Raw genomic sequence first — 21,166 nt, 5'->3', positions numbered from 1 at the left:
AGTGACCACGCCCTCTGGCAGCCATTTTATTTTGGCGAATCAGAAACAGCGGCCATTTTATTTTGGCGAATCAGAAATATTTAACAATATTTGTAGAAGGACACACAAGGACCATTTGTGTGAAATTATTTTAAAATTGTGCTAACAGATTTTCTAAGTTTCTACTATATACATATAGGAAACGTGACAGCCATGTTTTTAGACAAATCGAAATAATTTGAACAATCTTGGTAGAGGGTCACACAAGGACCATTTGTGTAAAATTATTTCAAAATCAGGCAAGCAGTTTCACACAAGAAGATTTTTAAAGTTTCCACTATATACATATAGGGAAACCTGATCATGCCCTCTGGCAGCCAAGTTTTTTTGACAAATCAAATACATATAGGGAAAAGTGACCATGCCCCCTGGCGGCCATATTTTTTGACGAATCAGTATAAATTGAACAGAGGATGACAGAAGGACCATTGGTGTGAAATTATTTCAAAATCCGATTATGGTTTAGGAGGAGATGTCGTTTGAAGATTTTTCTATCTTTAGCTCTGGCGGCCCCTATGTGCAATCAAGTGGAACCGTTTGAACAACTTTGGTAGAGGTCCACCCAAGAAAAATCAATGCCAAGTTTCATCAAAATCCATTCATTGGTTTTGGAAGAGATGTTGTTTAAACACAATTGTTGATGACGGATGACTTGACGGATGGACGGACGGATGCACACACGATGGACACAGTGTGATCATAATACCTCACCGTGAGCACTTTGTGTTCAGGTGAGCTTAAAAATTACTATCGGCAGTTAGAATTTAGGAAAGCTCTGGCCACCAGAAACACAACTTTTTTTAAAGCCAATTCTAATATTTCTGATTTATTTCCCAGTCAAAAAGATTTTCAGTTTCCCAAGTGAATTTATCTTATATCATTAATCATGATTTAAGTTTCATTTCCTCAGGAAAATCTTATATAGAGAAAAAAAATTCTTTAAGCAAACGAAGAGAAAAAAATGCATGAAAATGTGCAAAATGAAACTTGATGAAAAGTTGTAGGAAGATTAAGCGGAGTTGCAGTGTTTTCCTTATTGATAGTGTTTGAAATTATATTATGTTTTAAGGCACTTATGACAATAAAACATGAATACATGCAAGAGTGAGGGGTATAAACTGCACCAGGGTAGACAATTAGGATTATTTTCTACAACAAGACAACATTAAAATGGCACAAAATTAATACAGTGGTACAAGGGCCTGCAGACTAACCATCAGTGGTATATAAGTGCTTTAGGTAGCAGAAAACTGCAAGTCACTCAAACCCCGATATACAAAGCATAAAACTAATAAGGTCCCATACCAAACATTCTATTGACTAGGCAGTATTATTTCCATATTCGCAAAAACAATGGATTGCAATTTGTATTTTCTATGCTTAATTTAATTTCCTTCCTTTCTCGATACTCTCTTCCATAAACAACAACTTGAAACAGTGTGCCTTCAGCTTTTTTGAAAACATATAGGAAGCAAAAACTCACAAGTACTATGCTATTACTACCACAGTGAATATGTGCCATTTTATTGCAGTCCTACATGATACCTCAAGCTGTATATAGTATGCAGGATAATACAACTGACAAAACTTTACTGTGCCCAATAGAAAGTTTACCTAAATCAGATTCTAGCCTGTCAGGATGTTTTTGTTCATCCCTTGCTTTGTTTGTCTGTCTGTCAGGTCTCATTCTGGGAATTGTGCTGTATCCAAATCCTTCAGCTGCACTCAACTTGTGTTTTGGTCTCCTTGGTATTGTCAGATATTTCTCTGACATGAAGGTTTCAGGCTTACTTCCTAGCTGCTCATTTGATGTTCTTACATTTTCAGCATTTACTGCAGTGAGATTTTGAAGCTGTGACTTATCAGAATCAACAATATTTTGATCACTCCCAGTGATACTCTGTCTACTTTCTAGGACAGGTACCCACTTATTTGGTGTTGTTGTATTTTCTGAACCTACAAATGGTTCAACAGTTGGTAATGTTACGCTTTTATTAGTGAAGTCAACAGGATCCTTGTTCCACTTTGACCCCTCCCTTGAGCTCTTACTTACTGCCCACTCATTTCCAATTTCTTGCAGATAATCAATTGTCATTTTACCCACAAGTGAAGGTGTTCTTGCTCTTTCATTAGGATGAGATCTTTTATAGAGGTCTTCTGACTTCATCATATCCCTTACTATTTCAGCAGGAGGCACATATGCATCAAAACTTGCTCTTCTAATGAAACTGACTGATTCATTACTGCCATTGCCAGCGGTTCCTGTACAAACACTTTCACCTGAACTTTCACAAGAATGATGAATTTTCTTTCCAAATCTATTTGTACTGTCACTATATTTATTCTTGATGTCTCCAATATTGCTGCTCACAGTCTGAAGAACACACTGATGTCCAGATTCAAAGTCAACATTGAGTTGGTTGTGAGACTTTGCCGAGCGTGGTCGTACTGGATCATCCTGCTCTATAAGATCAGGCTCAGATTTAGACCTACATTGATCAAATGTATCCTTCATTTCCATACTGTAAGAAAGTTTATACTGGTGCTCATTTTCATCATCACTTTCATTGACAATAAAAGTGTCGTTACTGCTAACACTATTTCTTCTATCGTCTTTAGTATCACAAAAATTTCCTTTGACAGGGAATCGAAATATTTGACTAACAACAGGCATATGCAACACAGGTTCCATGGTTCTATCTGTTTCATTTCGGTCAAAACTTACAACTTCTGATGAAGAAGCACTCTTAGGGAAAAACTTACTTGTGCAAAATTCATTATTTCGGGCCAATGGCCTAAGGTTTGTAATCTTAAATGTTGGCATGGAATGATGCAATATTGTTGAAACCAGTGTCCTAGGGGGTCCCTGACTAGTTGATAGAGGAGCAATAGACATTTCAGTTATCACATGTCCTGCTTCTTCATCTGTTGTCTTTATCAAACACTGGTCACTGCTGCTTTTTTGTCTGTAACAGTCTGATAAACTTGAAGCAGAGTTTGGCTGATTCTCTAATAGGTCTGGAATTGTTCTACTCTTTGGTAACATGTTTGCCTTGTGTATAGGGAACTCCCTAGTTCTATGAAGTTCTAACTGTGAGATTTCACTTTCAGTTTTATTTTCAATCTTTGCAACTACATCTCTGACACTGGTTCTTTGTGACGAATCAACTGCAACATGTGTAAAAGGATGGGCATTTACAGACTGGACTTCAGATGCAGTAACTTTTGTTTCAGTTAATGACCAAGTTTCTTTAGGTTCCATGGTAAAATTCTGCTGCACTGTGTTGGGTGAAGCCTCTAAACTTTCACAGAGTTGTGTTTCTGATTTCCAATCTTCTTGATTCCCATCTAAAATTGCTGGATAAGGATTTTCTACAGTTGCAAGTCTTGGACTTCGATCTCTTTCTAATGTCAGTCTGTTGATATTCCTGTCTGCTGCTAACACAGTGTAATTGCCATCTGCAGCTTTCTGGACAATGAAGTTGTCATTTGAACGTCCCCTTGACAGTTTACGCACTGGTTCATCTAAATTTACAGTGGCTTTATATTGGGGGTTTTCAAGAGAGTTGTAGATATGTAAATTTGACTGCATTGGGCGTGCAACTGCCTCTGTTGTAGTAACACGACTTGCAAAGTCATGTGGTCCGGACATGATTTTAGGGTATATTAAAGGTTTCTGGCTAACTTGTCTTGGAACAGGAGTCACTTCTGCTACTGTTGGTTTTGACTTTTTGTCTGGGACAGGATGCTTTGCAAACAGAGCACCTCTGAAGGAATCTGATCGTTTATGTCCTTGACCCTTCTCTTCTGCAGCAGACACATTTTGCAAGTGCTTTGTGTATGGAGCTGATAGTGATCTTACATGTAGATTTTCAACAAAATTATGACACTCCTCCTTATTTTTCTGTTTCTTTGTTTCTACAAGAATCTCATAGTCATTAAGTTTCTCTGGAATGTGTGTTCCATATAACGGCCTTGGTGGCATCTTTGGACTACTTGCAGCTCTTTCCAACACCTTTTCTGATTTGGAAATATCTGAGGTTCTTTGTTTTCTTGCCCTTCCATTTTTCTTTTGTTTTTCAGCTTTTACTGCATTACTGAAGAATGTGTTTTGCAACAGATTATTTCCCCTGACTCTTTCCTCTTCATCCAAATGTTCATAAAATTTCTTCAAATCGTTTAAAGATTTGCCTTTCTTTTTTAATCCATGATCTCTTGAAGGTTTCCACTGATATACTTCAAGTTTCTGAAGATCATAAAAGAATTCCTCATTTTTCCTGGCCTCACTGAGTTCTTGATATAACCACTGCAATTCTTCCATACTTTGAACATCATATTTTGTATATAACTTACTATGGTCAGCTTCTGTGGCAGCAAATGGTGCACTAAATTGCCTGGATTTTTCTTCAATATCACTTATTCTTTCTAATACTGCAAAATGTTTCTGTAACTTGAGAAATTTTTCTGACTTCCCACTAGAATGTAACAAACCTGCCGTGTAAGACTGGTATGTGGAATGATCCACTCTATTTTTCTCACTACTAACTGAACTTTTGCTAGATATAGGCTTAGGCAAAAAATCATAACATAACTTGCTACTGTCACTTACAGGAAAAGTATTTTCACTTTTAGTATCATTAACATGACAGTCTGACCACTGGTCCAGGGAGTGAGAGCTGGACATTGGAGTCTCCTTTGCACTGAATTCTTCATCAGCATCATAATCCATGGGTGTAGGAGAAGCACTTGGCACAGATGAGCTCTGCTTTAATAACTCTGTCAGTCTTTCTCTTTCTTTTGCTGCAATTTTATGTTTATAATTATCCAGCTGCTTCTTATAATACTGTCTTCCTTCCCCATCATCATCCTTACAACGGCCAACTCGAGGGGACCCAAGCCACGCCTCCATGCTTTTCTCAACTGCTAAATCACCCCGCCTATTTATCCATTCTCTCCTCCCATCTCTACTGAAATTAAACTCATCCTCGGAATCATCACTCTCTGTCCTTTCCTCCTCAGACTCGAGGTTCAACGTCTCACTATCATCATCTTCATTATAGTTCCCACTACTTGCACTTATTTCTACAGAATTCCTAAATAAATCTTTTTCCATACTTTCTTCAGGGTAAATTCCCATTCCTACTGCAACATCAGTTTCAAATTGAGAAACATCTATCTGCAAACTTGAATCTAAACTGCCATCATTAATTTGAATTAAATCCAGTGAGTCCTTTGACTGCTCCATATTAAATGATAAATTCACATTATCTTTACTGTAGTTATCATAATTATTACTGTTGATAATACCCTTGTGATGTGATTTTAAACGTTCAAGTGACTTTGACCTCTGATGATCTATCTCTCGCCAAACAGTTTTATCAATCCCTGTGTGGTACTCAGGTTTGCCCTCTGATCTGATAGTACCGTACTTTGCACGCACTTCAGCTTCTGCAAACGCATCACTCAATACACTTGCAGACTCAGGAGATAATCTCTCTTCTTCTATCAAGCGACAGTAGTGCCTTTCCACACGATGCCTGTATTCCTCTCTACGTTTTTGTTCTTCTCTGTCAAAGAATTCAAACTGTATAGTGGCAGCACTTGATACACTGTGAGAATCTGTATCAACATGTATAACATTTGAACTATCCTGGGAACCAGATTCCATTGAATGTGACAAAGTCTTGGAACCTGGCCTACTGTCATCATTCATGCTATTCTCCTGGGAAACAAACCTCTTGTTATCTAGGTCTGACATGGTCTCCTGCCTTATCTAGAAGTCCAATTACCAGAATACAGTAATTAGTGAAGTGCACAAAACAGAGCTCTCTCAATTTATTGCATATATCTGACTTCTTAAAACCTTCACTTTGACCGATAATACTGATAACTGTCACATCTGCTTTTCCTCCTCAAGGTAGCTCCCTACATGGCAATGATTATCTACTTGAAAATGTCCTGCTCAGTAAACACATGCATCTACTGCATTTTGTATAGTTTGTTTACATACTGAAGTTTAAAAATGTCAAAATGTTTGAAATGTCAGAATTTTACAGTAGGTCTGAATTAACTCCCTTCCAACATCAGTGGACTAATCACAACCTTCTTTATAATCACTTTATAAGGAAAATAAAAATAATAAAGACAACCTACATTTTTCCATGCAGACTGCAAAATAAAGGAAATACTGTTAATTATGTATCTTGAAAACATTGAAAAAAATATTTTTCATATATTGATTTGCAATTTACCTTTAATTCATTGTTACATTTGCTGGCCTAAAATCAACTTTTCCTTGAAAATATAAGAACAAATATAGGATATTTTATAACCCCCTCCCCCCCCCCCCCTGCCCCTAAACTATCTCAAGTAACTTTTACTTCAACACCCATTCAAACAGAACCATGTTACATCAGGTCATATTGCCATCTTTAAATAGTACCATGTGATATCTGGCCATGTAGCCATTTTCAAATAGTGCATGTTACATCCAGTCATGTTGTTGCATTTAAAACATGCATGTTACATCAGGTCATGTTTCTGTCTTGAAATAGTGCATGTTACATCAGGTCATGTTTTTGTCTGCAAATAAAGCATGTTACATCAGGTTGTTTCTGTCACTAAATAGAGCATGTTGCATCAGGTCATGTTTCTGTCTTCAAATAGACTATGTTACATCAGGTCATGTTTCTGTCTTTGAATAGAGCATGTTACATCAGGTCATGTTTCTGTCTCTAAATAGAGCATGTTACATCAGGTCATGATTCTGTCTCTTAATAGAGCATGTTACATCAGATCATGTTTTTGTCACTTAATAGAGCATGTTACATCAGGTCATGTTTCTGTCTTCAAATAGAGCATGTTACATCAGGTCATGTTTCTGTCTTCAAATAGTGTATGTTACATCAGGTCATCACAGTTTCTGTCTTCAAACAGAGCATGTTACATCAGGTCATGTTTCTGTTTTCAAATAGTGTATGTTACATCAGGTCATGTTTCTGTCTGCAAATAAAAGCATGTTACATCAGGTCATGTTTTTGTCTTCAAATAGTGCATGTTACATCAGGTCATGTTTCTGTCTTCAAATAGTGCATGTTACATTGGGTCATGTTTCTGTCTTCAAATAGTGCATGTTACATCAGGTCATGTTTCTGTCTGCAAATAAAGCATGTTACATCAGGTCATGTTTCTGTCTGCAAATAGTGCATGTTACATTAGGTCATGTTTCTGTCTTCAAACAGAGCATGTTACATCAGGTCATGTTTCTGTCTTCAAATAATGTATGTTACATCAGGTCATGTTTCTGTCTGCAAATAAAGCATGTTACATCAGGTCATGTTTCTGTCTTCAAATAGTGCATGTTACACTGGGTCATGTTTCTGTCTTCAAATAGTGTATGTTACATCAGGTCATGTTTCTGTCTTCAAATAGTGTATGTTACATCAGGTCATGTTTCTGTCTGCAAATAAAGCATGTTACATCAAGTCATGTTTCTGTCTGCAAATAAAGCATGTTACATCAGGTCATGTTTCTGTCTTCAAATAATGCATGTTACATCAGGTCATGTTTCTGTCTTCAAATAGTGCATGTTACATTAGGTCATGTTTCTGTCTTCAAATAGTGCATGTTACATTGGGTCATGTTTTGTCTTCAAATAGTGCATGTTACATTGGGTCATGTTTCTGTTTTCAAATAGAGCATGTTACATCAGGTCATGTTTCTGTCTTCAAATACAGCATGTTACATCAGTTCATGTTTCTGTCTTCATATAGTGCATGTTACATTGGGTCATGTTTCTGTCTTCAAATAGTGCATGTTACATTGGGTCATGTTTCTGTCTTCAAATAGAGCATGTTACATTAGGTCATGTCTTTATATAAATCATCTTATATAAGGTCATATTGCTGTCTTCAACAGGCCATGTCTTTATAAAGAGGGAGAAAGAATTAAGCGAGGATCTAGGTATGTCCTGTACAAATTGGATGACTATGAAGCTTGTTGTGATGTGCAAGTGATATGCAGGTATAAAAATATTACAACTACCTAAATGAAACTTATACGACTGATTTTAATGAGAAAACAAGGATTTCAGAAGTTTCTACATTAAATTAAGTCAACCGTCATCCACAGACATAACCATAAAACACTGAAGCATTTTCTAACAACTGATGCCACTTTTAAGTTTGTTCATCCATTTCTTTTTTTTTTATAAAGCTTTTCTTTCCAAGTTTAAACTTTACTTTGCACATCTACAAAAAAGACTTACTGTAACATTTATATATGTTTCAGTCATCTGGTGCAGTTTATACATACAAACATGCATGGTTTATTCTTATATTGATATATTTAACTGAAAGTTTGGCCAACTTATTTCTGAAACAGATATGTAAAGCTCTTTAAAAAAAAAAACAAGCTTACATGCACACACTCAGAACTACATGCAGGCCTACTATTTATTTTCAATTTGTTCCTCATTTAAGAAAATACTCATGTATGCCAGTAAAAACATACTGACAATTTGGGGCACAGTCTAACAGGTAAATGGATGAATAAAAATGTGTTATACAATAAAAACAACTAATAGATGGATTAGTATGTGCTAATTTGTTTTAATTTTTTTTTAAGACAGTTCCAAAGTTCAGGGAAGTAATTCTCAAAAAAAAAAAAAAAAAAATCTGTGGCACATGAACTGACCCAAATCTTGCTAAGGATCTTCCTGAAGACATACTTTGTCTTTATATATATATAAAGTCTGAAAAATTAAATTGAAATCCTTCCCGATTTGAAAATAGATAATGCAATAACATAATGCATCTTTCTTCTTTTTCAAAACAGGCATACAAAATGATCTTCCATGAAAAGGTGATCCCCATCATACACTGAACTGTGCCATATCCCTCCTGATTTGAGACTATAATATTTAGTTCCATGTGTGATATCTCTGCATAAAAAAATCGCTATAATATGTATTACAAGAAAGCTATCATTTTTTTTACCAAAATCAAAAAGAAGTTAGAGGAAATCAATAGGGTGTCACAGTTGGAAGAATATGGTACGTCAAAACCAAAGGGAAGAACATAAGCTACAGGAAAGAAGAATTGAGGATAATGTGGGTGGGGTTTACAAAGACTGTTGTGTTGAAACTTACTTGGGCTTTTCTCGGGTGCAGGTTTCTGTAACCCTTTTATTGGGATTTCTCCACCTTTTTGTATTTTTTTGTAGGCATCGATTTCATCAGTGTTGTCATGATTATTAATACTCGGTTCTGACACAAAACGCTGTCTGCCTTCAGTACTGAAAAAGACGTAAATGTAAATGCATTTTAAGAATGCAAGTCAGCCACACAATAATATCAATTATTATTAATTAACTAAATAATACTTGCTGCAATATTTTACTAACTGCACAAGTCATACGAAGATCAGGTCTGTGATAGTTTGCTTCATCTCGGCCAACACACAATGTTCTGGGCCAATGAAAGATTGGTTCAGCCAGCTTGTCTTAATTTCAGGGTGTGCTCCTGGTAGAAAAACTGACGCCTATGGCAAGCCAATTGTCCAATAATTACGTGAACCCCGGTTCACGTTCGAAAAACTAGGATTAACGATCGATAAACTAGGTTTTTCGAACGTAAAACTAGGTTTTTCAAATACTAATCTATATTTTCCAGTGAAAACATCAGATACCGGGCGTAAACCATAGTTTACGCTCGTGAACCCAGGTTTACGTTTGATAAACTAGGTTTCTCGATTGATTTATGAATTTCGGTCGTTATCCTATGTTTACGACCGTAAACTTGGGTTTACCAACGTGAACCTACGTTTATGAGCGTGAACTATGGTTTATGACGTTATCCTATGTTTTCGCTCGAAAAAATAGGTTAGTATTTGAAAAACCTGGTTTTACTTTTGAAAAACCTGTTTTATCGAACGTAAACCTAAGTTCACGCTCGTAAACCCAAGTTCACGATCGTAAACATAGGTTCACGCTCGAAAATATAGGTTCAGGTCCGTAAACATAGGTTCACGGTCGTAAACATAGGTTCACGTCCGTAAACATAGGTTCATGGCCGTAAACCTATGTTCACGCCCGAAATTCATTGTTGATTCTATAATCCTGATATATCGACCGTAAACCATGGTTTACGTTTGATAAACTAGGTTTCTCAATTGAACTATGAGTTTCGGTCGTTATCCTATGTTTACAATCGTTATCCTATGTTTACGCTCGTAAACCCCGGTTCACGCTCGTGAACCTACATTTACGAGCGTGAACCTATGTTTACGACCGTGAACTGGGGTTTACAATCGTGAACCTATATTAACGAGCGTGAACTATGGTTCACGGCGTTATCCTATGTTTTCGCTCGAAAATATAGGTTAGTATTCGAAAAACCTAGTTTTACGTTCAAAAAACCTAGTTTATCGATCGTTAATCCTAGTTTTTTGACTGTGTGGGTTCACGTAATTATTGGACAATTGGCTTGCCATATAGTTACAAATCGATAAACACGGTTTTACGAAGGTAAACTGTAGTTCACGGCCGTAAACCTAGGTTCACGCTCGTAAATATAGGTTCAGGACCGTAAACATAGGTTTACGGCCGAAATTGATAGTTGATTTCACAATCCTAGTATATCAATCGTAAACCATGGTTTACGTTCGATAAACTAGGTTTCTCGATTGAACTATGAATTTCGGTCGTTATCCTGTTTACGACCGTAAACTTGGGTTTACCAACGTGAACCTACGTTTACGAGCGTGAACTATGGTTTACGACGTTATCCTAAGTTTTCGCTCGAAAAAATAGGTTAGTATTTGAAAAACCTGGTTTTACATTTGAAAAACCTGTTTTATCGAACGTAAACCTAAGTTCACGCTCGTAAACCCAAGTTCACGTTCGTAAACATAGGTTCACGCTCGAAAATATAGGTTCAGGTTCGTAAACTATGGTTCACGGTCGTAAACATAGGTTCATGGCCGTAAACCCATGTTCACGCCCGAAATTCATTGTTGATTCTATAATCCTAATATATCGACCGTAAACCATGGTTTACGTTTGATAAACTAGGTTTCTCGATTGAACTATGAGTTTCGGTCGTTATCCTATGTTTACAATCGTTATCCTATGTTTACGCTCGTAAACCCCGGTTCACGCTCGTAAACCATAGTTTACGAACGTGAACCTATGTTTACGAGCGTGAACTGGGGTTTACAATCGTGAACCTACATTTATGAGCGTGAACTATGGTTCACGGCATTATCCTATATTTTCGCTCGAAAATACAGGTTAGTATTCGAAAAACCTAGTTTATCGATCGTTAATCCTAGTTTTTCGACAGTGAACTAGGGTTCACGTAATTATTGGACAATTGGCTTGCCATAGACGCCACCTTCACTTGTGCATAAAGTTTCGTCAACACCTTAATAAGGTTATTCATATAATTAGATAATAGATAATTTAATGGGCTATACTCTACAGTAAGTTGTGATCATCACCAGATGGTAAATAAACAGAAGCTAGAAGTGTATATTTGCATTGTTTGGGATTTACATGGGCTGTCAATGAATTCTTATTGCCCTGGCCATCAAATTTAGTAACATGGGCATTCAGTTTCAGATTCACTATTGCCCAAATGCAACTCCAGGAATTTGACCATGGCAGTTGTGTTTATCATCATAAGGAGACAAGTTTAACATCAAGGCTAGAAAGTTATCATGATTCTATGATTATAAATCAGGTCAAAATTCTATTTTACATTCTGGAATCATTAAAACAAGAGGGCTATGATGGTCCTTGACTGCTAACTTAAATTTCACAGCTTGCTAGAACAGTTTTGGAAGACTGTTTTTTGACAATTCTGAATAATTTGTACAATCTTGGTAGAGGGTGACTAAGGACCATTTGTGTGAAATTATTTCAAAATCGGACCATCAATTTAGGAGATGTCGTTTGAAGATTTTTCTGTTTTTAGCTCTTGCGGCCCAAGCGGAACCGTTTGAACAACTTTGGTAGAGGACCATTCAAGGAACATTCATGCAAAGTTTCATCAAAATTCATTCAGTGGTTATGGAGGAGATGTCATTTTAACACAATTGTTGACAACAGACAGATGCATGCATGCACATACACTAGGACGCACGCACCATGGTGACAGACACAGCGTGATCACAAAAGCTCTTCACGAGCATTGCTCAGGTGAGCTTAAAATGTATGAATATATTTAAGCCTTAATGCATACTTTTATACATGCACATATATTATGCAAAACTGACCTTTGACCTAAATGGTACAGAATGTTATCACATTTATAAATTCAGGTTGAACTTTAGATAAAGACAACTAGTTTTGGTAAAATCTTAAAGACCTGCTCCAGTCCTACCTTTGAAACTTAAATTGTCACTGAAAAAGCATGAAAATCCTGACTATGAACAGTGACACCTGACAAAATAGAGTCTATTTTAAAATGTCTGTGGTTCTGCTGCTAAAGTGTGGCGCATAGCCATTAACTGTTACCTATTGTAATCATGGGTTGCATACACACAACAGAATTTGAATAGCCGCGGAGCAGGGCTTTAAATTCATCAGTGCTATAAAAGTTTATATTCCATATCAAAGTGCAATAACTGTCTTTGAGCATTGAAGTAGAAACAATATACCTAGTACACTGATCCACAAATTAAAGACAGTTGGTTATCTAGCACAGTCATTAACATGTACTGTGGGGTGAAAATAAACCACATGGAATGTTTTGACGGGGGGGGGGGGGGGGAATATTACATTTAGCAATTTTTTACATCAAACAGACTTTGAATTATTCTAAGATGTAAGTATATCATACAGTCAAGCACCTCATAAAAAAATATGTTTGGCTCCAAGTTCATTCATTACATATTTAAGGTTTGAAAATGTTTTTATTGAACAATTTAATTTTGGGGTATTTTTAGCAAATTTAATAATTTACAGGGATGCTGAATATGACTATTTATCTAATGAAAAGTTTCATTGCGGCCTCAGAATCACTGGACTTTGAATGTTTATGTACACCATTTTGTATTCATCTGTTGTAAAACATTTATGAATTGCAACTGTTAACTGGAACTATTAAACTTACAATTTAAAGGAAAAATAGGACCTGTTCTACTTGTTTAGTTTTTTATCAACTCGTGTTGCAAGAACCTTGACTACATTTTCCATGCATTACCCTAAATCAGTTTTCCATGCATTACCCTAAATCAGGGCTGCATTCAGTGTTAGACATTAAGCACATTTGTATCCAACAGGATGCTTTTCATATGAAATTTTATACAATCTACTGACAAGAATCTGAGGTGAGTTCCCCAAACCTGTCAGTATAGGCTGGTGTAATCACTTGCTAAGTCTTAGCTTGTCTAGCTACCCAGCCTAGGAACCCAAGAATCAACTAGTCTAGCTACCTGGCTTAGGAACCCAAGTCTCTAGTAGTCTAGCTACCCGGCCTAGGAACCCAAGTATCAACTAGTCTAGCTACCCGGCCTAGGAACCCAATTAAGTCTCAACTAGTCTAGCTACCCGGCCTAGGAACCCAAGTCTCTAGTAGTCTAGCTACCCGACCTAGGAACCGAAGTATCAACTAGTCTAGCTACCTGGCCTAGGAACCCAAGTCTCAACTAGTCTAGCTACCCGGCCTAGGAACCCAAGTCTCTAGTACTCTAGCTACCTGGCCTAGGAACCCAAGTCTCAACTAGTCTAGCTACCCAGCCTAGGAACCCAAGTCTCTAGTACTCTAGCTACCTGGCCTAGGAACCCAAGTCTCTAGTCTAGCTACCTGGCCTAGGAACCCAAGTCTCAACTAGTCTAGCTACCTGGCCTAGGAACCCAAGTCTCAACTAGTCTAGCTACCCGGCCTAGGAACCTAAGTCTTAACTAGTCTAGCTACCCGACCTAGGAACCCAAGTCTCAACTAGTGTAGCTACCTGGCCTAGGAACCCAAGTCTCTAGTCTAGCTACCTGGCCTAGGAACCCAAGTCTCAACTAGTCTAGCTACCTGGCCTAGGAACCCAAATATCAACTAGTCTAGCTACCCAGCCTAGGAACCCAAGTATTAACTAGTGTAGCTACCCGGTCTGAACTAGTGTAGCTACCCGGCCTAGAAATCCAAGTCTCAACTAGTCTAACTACCCGGCCTAAGATCACGAAACTTTATAGGGAACTCGATCATGATTAGCAGATAACCCTTGATGAGTTTAAGGTCAGTAGATCAAAGGTCAAGGTCACAGTGACCTGGAAGAGTGAAACAGTTTCCTGATGATATTTCAAGTATGCTTCAGCCTAGGATCATGAAAGTTGATAGGGAGGTTAATCATGACCAGCAGATGAATCCTTTCGATTTTGAGGTCAGTAGGCCAAAGGTCAAGGTACAGTGACCCAGAATACTTTCAGAACAATTTCTGGACAGTAACTTGAGAACGCTTGGGCCTAGGATCAAGACAGTTGATAGGGAGGTTGATCATGAGCAGCAGATGACCCCTATTGATTTTGAGGTCAATAGGTAAAAAGTCAAGGTCAGAGTGACCTGGAACAATTAAACCATTTTCAGATGATAACTTGAGAATGCTTGGGCCTATAGGATCATGAAACTTGATAGGGAAGTAGATACTGATCAGCAGATGACCCCTTTTGAGTTTGAGGTCAGTAGGTCAAAGGGCAAGGTCAGAGTGATCTGGAACAGTTAAACGGTTTCCGGATGATAACTCAAGATCGCTTGGGCCTAGGATCATGAAAGCTGATAGGGAGGTTGGTCATGACCAGAATATGACCCCTATTGATGTTGAGGTCAGTAGGCCAAAGGTCAAGGTCACAGTGACCCAGAACAGTTAAACAGTTTGATAGACTAGTTATGTCCACCTTCAAAGAAGTTGTGGTATATTGTTTTGCATAAGTCTGTCTGTCGGCTGGTATGTCGGTCCGTAGACCAATCGGTTTCAAGATGATAGCTAAAGAATTCAATCAGTTTCAAGATGATAGCTTAAGAATTCTTGGGCTTAGGATCACGAAACATAATATGGAGGATGGTTATGACCAGCAGATGACCCCTATTGATTTTGAGCTCAGTAGGTCAAAGGTCAAGGTCACAGTGACCCAAAACAGTTGAACGGTTTGGTCTACATACCGACCGACAGACAGACATCTGCTTAACAATATACCCCTCCTTCTTCTAAGGGGGGCATAACTAGTCTAGCTACCCGGCCTAGGAACCCAAATCTCAACTAGTCTAGCTACCCAGCCTAGGAATCCAAATCTCAACTAGTCTAGCTACCCATTCTAGGAACCCAAATCTCAACTACTCTTGCTACCCATTCTAGGAACCCAAATCTCAACTACTCTTGCTACCAGGCCTAGCAACCCAAATCTCAACTAGTCTAGCTACCCGGCTTAGGAACCCAAATCTCAACTAGTCTAACTACCAAGCCTAGGAACCCAAATCTCAACTAGTCTAGCTACACGTCTAGGAACCCAAATCTAGACTAGAAAATGCTTTTGTAAAAAAGCGCATGTCTCCCCAAATGCAAAGTCCTATAGGCAAGAAGTCAATAGGGGTCAGGAGCAAAAATCAAAGAGACACTGATGGTTGGCTGCAATAGGGATCATCTACTTGGCATGTCCAGTCATCCCGCTAAATTTCAACACTCTTGGCCTAGTGGTTCTCAAGTCACTGTTCAGGCTCCTGTGACCTTGACCTTTGATCAAGTGACCTCAAAATAAATAGGGATCATCTACTCTGCATGTCCAATCATCCTATTAAGTTTCAACATTGTAGGTCAAGTGGTTCTCAAGTTATTTCCAAAAAATGATTTTACATGAACAGGCCACTGTGACCTTGACCTTTAACAGACTGACCCCAAAATCAATAGGGGTCATCTACTCTGCATGTTCAATCATCCTATGAAGTTTCAACATTCTGGGTCAAGTGGTTCTCAAGGTATTGATCAGAACTGGTTATCAATGTTCAGGCCCCTGTGACCTTGACCTTTAATGGAGTGGCCCCAAAAACAATAGGGGTCATTTACTCTGCATGAACAATCATCCTATGAAGTTTCAACATTCTGGGTCGAGAGGTTCTAAAGTTATTGACTGGAAATGGTTTTCCATGTTCAGGCCCCTGTGGCCTTGACCTTTAACAGAGTGACCCTAAAATCGTTAGGGGTCATCTACTCTGCATGACCAATCATCCTATGAAGTTTCATCATTCTGGGTCAAGTGGTTCTCAAGTTACTGACCGGAAATGGTTTTCAATGTTCGGGCCCCTGTGACCTTGACCTTTCTCAGAGTGACCCCAAAATCGTTAGGGGTCATCTACTCTGCATGACCAATCATCCTATTAAGTTTCAACATTCTGGGTCAAGTGGTTCTCAAGTTATTGACCGGAAATGGTTTTCAATGTTCAGGCCCCTGTGACCTTGACCTTTAATGGAGTGACCCCAAAATCGATAGGGGTCATCTACTTTGCATGTACAATCATCCTATGAAGTTTCAACATTCTGGGTCAAGTGGTTCTCAAGGTATTGATCAGAACTGGTTATCAATGTTCAGGCCCCTGTGACCTTGACCTTTAACGGAGTGGCCCCAAAAACAATAGGGGTCATTTACTCTGCATGAACAATCATCCTATGAAGTTTCAACATTCTGGGTCGAGAGGTTCTCAAGTTATTGACTGGAAATGGTTTTCCATGTTCAGGCCCCTGTGGCCTTGACCTTTAACAGAGTGACCCTAAAATCGTTAGGGGTCATCTACTCTGCATGACCAATCATCCTATGAAGTTTCATCATTCTGGGTCAAGTGGTTCTCAAGTTACTGACCGGAAATGGTTTTCAATGTTCGGGCCCCTGTGACCTTGACCTTTCACAGAGTGACCCCAAAATCGTTAGGGGTCATCTACTCTGCATGACCAATCATCCTATTAAGTTTCAACATTCTGGGTCAAGTGGTTCTCAAGTTATTGACCGGAAATGGTATTTAATGTTCAGGCCCCTGTGACCTTGACCTTTAATGGAGTGACCCCAAAATAGATAGGGGTCATCTACTTTGCATGTACAATCATCCTATGAAGTTTCAACATTCTGGGTCAAGTGGTTCTCTAGTTATTGATCGGAAATGGTTTTCAATGTTCAGGCCCCTGTGACCTTGACCTTTGACAGAGTGACCCAAAATCAATAGGGGTCATCTACTCTTCATGACCAATCATCCTATGAAGTTTCAACATTCTGGGTCAAGTGGTTCTCTAGTTATTGATCGGAAATGGTTTTCAATGTTCAGGCCCCTGTGACCTTGACCTTTGACGGAGTGACCCCAAAATCAAGAGGGGTCATCTACTCTTCATGACCAATCATCCTATGAAGTTTCAACATTCTGGGTCAAGTGGTTCTCAAGTTATTGATCGGAAATGGTTTTCAATGTTCAGGCCCCTGTGACCTTGACCTTTGACTGAGTGACCCCAAAATCGTTAGGGGTCATCTACTCTTCATGACCAATCATCCTATGAAGTTTCAACATTCTGGGTCAAGTGGTTCTCTAGTTATTGATCGGAAATAGTTTTCAATGTTCAGGCCCCTGTGACCTTGACCTTTGACGGAGTGACCCCAAAATCAATAGGGGTCATCTACTCTTCATGACCAATCATCCTATGAAGTTTCAACATTCTGGGTCAAGTGGTTCTCTAGTTATTGATCGGAAATGGTTTTCCATGTTCAGGCCCCTGTGACCTTGACCTTTGACGGAGTGACCCCAAAATCAATAGGGGTCATTTACTCTGCATGACCAATCATCCTATGAAGTTTCAACATTCTGGGTCAAGTGGTTCTCTAGTTATTGATCGGAAATGGTTTTCAATGTTCAGGCCCCTGTGACCTTGACCTTTGAGGCAGTGACCCCAAAATCAATAGGGGTCGTCTACTCTTCATGACCAATCATCCTATGAAGTTTCAACATTCTGGGTCAAGTGGTTCTCTAGTTATTGATCGGAAATGGTTTTCAATGTTCAGGCCCCTGTGACCTTGACCTTTGACAGAGTGACCCCAAAAACAATAGGGGTCGTCTACTCCAGCAGCCCTACAACCCTATGAAGTTTGAAGGTTCTAGGTCAAATGGTTCTCCAGTTATTGCTCGGAAATGAAGTGTGACGTACGGACGGACGGAGGGACGGACGGACAGGGCAAAAACAATATGTCTTCTGCGGGAGACATAACTAGTCTAGCTACATGCCTAGGAACCCAAATCTCAACTAGTCTAGCTACCCGGCTTAGGAACCCAAATCTCAACTAGTCTAACTACCAAGCCTAGGAACCCAAATCTCAACTAGTCTAGCTACCAGGCCTAGGAACCCAAATCTCAACTACTCTAGCTACACGCCTAGCAACCCAAATCTCAACTACTCTGGCTACCAGGCCTAGCAACCAAAATCTCAACTTGTCTAGCTACCAGGCCTAGGAACCCAAATCTCAACTACTCTAGCTACACGCCTAGGAACCCAAATCTCAACTAGTCTAGCTACCAGGCCTAGGAACCCAAATCTCAACTAGTCTAACTACTCAGCCTAGGAACCCAAATCTCAACTAATCTAGCTACATGCCTAGGAACCCAAATCTCAACTAATCTAGCTACATGCCTAGGAACCCAAATCTCAACTAGTCTAGCTACCAGGCCTAGCAACCTAAATCTCAACTACTCTAGCTACCAGGCCTAGCAACCCAAATCTCAACTACTCTAGCTACCAGGCCTAGCAACCCAAATCTCAACTAAACTAACTACCCAGCCTAGGAACCCAAATCTCAACTAGTCTAGCTACCCGCCCTAGGAAATATTTATATCCCTGTTGCTCTACCTTTAATGGGCCTGATTACATGTAGTAATTAGAAGCATCCTATAATTATGTGAATACAGAGGGATCTCACCTGTACAGCCTTCCAATTAACTGCATCATTTTGTACTCTATAACTCTTCAAGTATCCATCATGTCACAACTTAAAGAATTGTCACATCACTTTAATATTCTTCAAACTATTTCAGCAAATGATCTCTTTTGAATAATTACATTAAAACACTGTGTTGAATTTGCTGTTTTTCTGTATTTATTCCCTTTTTCAGCATTCTGTTCTTTGACTTATCTATTGAATATTCATCATTTCATATACTGTTTTTTCTTTAATAGCATTAAATGAAGAAGAAAAACTACGCACATTGAGAAGATTAAGGTGACACTGACTGTTGTACAAATATTGTTCCTGATTCACCTTTATATTAGCAAACAGTATTAAACTGGGAGATTTCATTCATATCCATGAAAGTTATTACTGACCTAGATATCCAAATACCTTTCACATTACATGAATCTTTCCTTAATATTTACCATATATCACTGATATCTGTGCACTGTTTTAAACAAAACTGATAATAATAAAGAATTGTGTTTTCTATTTAAGACCTCTTAAAATGATAGAAAATGACAATATTCAGTTCTTTGAAATTTCTAATGTTTGTAATGGTATAATAATAAATTTCCAAAACACTTACTGTAAATATAATGTGGAAATTTTATTCTAGAATTCCAGTTAATTTTAAAATACCGGGAATAGTTCCAACATAATTCAAACATTTTATGAAAAAATCAACCTTTTAGTTGCATTCTAATAGAGTGTTATGTTTTGAATTTAAATCTGAATTTGAATAAAATGCAATAAAAGTTTACATGCTTCGGGAAGCTATTCAAAGCAAAAAAGAGTTAAACATTTAAAGCTGCTCTTTTCTGATCAAAAAAGATAGATGGTTAAGAACTACAGCTGCTGACAGCATGTCAACATTTGGCTAACTGATGAACAAAGACCATCTTTTCACCTGAGATTGACTGTTACATCAAACATTGCCAGTATTGATTCAGTAATGCCCCAATAAATGTTTGTAGTTTGTAAAAATGTAAATACTGTGAATTTAATGCAAATTGAATTATGTTTAGAATCTGCATTATTTCTGGAAAATTTACTTGAACTGTATACATGTATATTTTTCCAAATAATCCAAACAGTAAGTAACAATATGAAATTAACAACAGTTTCATTAAGAAATTTCATATCATTCTCCAATGATTAGTAATTCCATTTTATAACAATATCTTGTGATCATCACATATCTAAAGTGTAAAATTTTATAAACAATGATTGTTTTACATCATGATTATAAATGCAGGTATATGTCCATAGTTATGTTAAATTTTGGTCACAGAGGACACCCATGAAGTACATTCAACAAACAACCCATGAATGAAGTACATTCAATAAACAATTGACCTTGGCCTGGTAGATCAACAAAGAAAATAAATGGGTTTGTAACAAGGCAAGTGGTCATTAATAATTTGAATATGGAGATGAATGGATCACTGCCACACAGAGAGATAGAGGTGAACAAGTCAAAAATAACCCCAGTTAAATCAATGTGTGTATTGGGGAGGAGATTGTGTTGCTGTGAGTAGGGCTTGGAGCAGGTGTGGAGACTGTGTTGTTGTGAGTAGGGCTTGGAGCAGGTGTGGAGATTGTGTTGCTGTGAGTAGGGCTTGGAGCAGGTGTGGAGATTGTGTTGCTGTGAGTAGGGCTTGGAGCAGGTGTGGAGATTGTGTTGCTGTGAGTAGGGCTTGGAGCAGGTGTGGAGATTGTGTTGCTGTGAGTAGGGCTTGGAGCAGGTGTGGAGATTGTGTTGCTGTGAGTAGGGCTTGGAGCAGGTGTGGAGACTGTGTTGCTGTGAGCAGGGCTTGGAGCAGGTGTGGAGATTGTGTTGCTGTGAATAGTTCTTGGAGCAGGTGTGGAGATTGTGTTGCTGTGAGTAGGGCTTGGAGCAGGTGTGGAGATTGTGTTGCTGTGAGTAGGGCTTGGAGCAGGTGTGGAGTTCTGTACTCTGATTTTGACTTGACACTAACCCCCAAGAAACTGAAAGTAAAAAAATAAAAAATATCTTTATCGTCAGGGGTGGGATTTTAGGGGCTGGGAGTAATGTCTCATCACAACTGATCTATACTCCATTTTTCAAGTTAATACGGTGAATATTTTTTAAAGTTGTGCTTCAGACATGACACAGTTTTGCCCTTGCTGAGACCTTGACCTT

At 38.4% G+C, this 21,166-nt stretch overlaps 1 protein-coding gene across 26 annotated transcripts in view; it reads right to left on the bottom strand.

The window, feature by feature from the left end:
- LOC123563976 (sorbin and SH3 domain-containing protein 1-like) overlaps positions 1–21,166 on the bottom strand; it is a 426,437-nt gene that overhangs the window by 65,047 nt on the left and 340,224 nt on the right. For 25 of the 26 annotated variants that reach the window (XM_053536619.1, XM_053536629.1, XM_053536606.1 and 22 more), the window contains one exon: positions 9,188–9,333. In XM_053536619.1, coding sequence (XP_053392594.1) covers positions 9,188–9,333 — 146 coding nt within the window. Of the gene's footprint in view, positions 1–1,653; positions 6,148–9,187; positions 9,334–21,166 lie in introns of those variants that run through there. The other variant, XM_045357207.2, reaches the window with a different exon arrangement.

The sequence above is a fragment of the Mercenaria mercenaria genome, chromosome 2, assembly GCF_021730395.1.
Source record: "Mercenaria mercenaria strain notata chromosome 2, MADL_Memer_1, whole genome shotgun sequence".
In the NCBI taxonomy this organism is placed as follows: domain Eukaryota; kingdom Metazoa; phylum Mollusca; class Bivalvia; order Venerida; family Veneridae; genus Mercenaria; species Mercenaria mercenaria.
The sequence above is the reverse complement of the archived record's forward strand: the minus strand, read 5'-3'. Positions and strand labels throughout refer to the sequence as shown.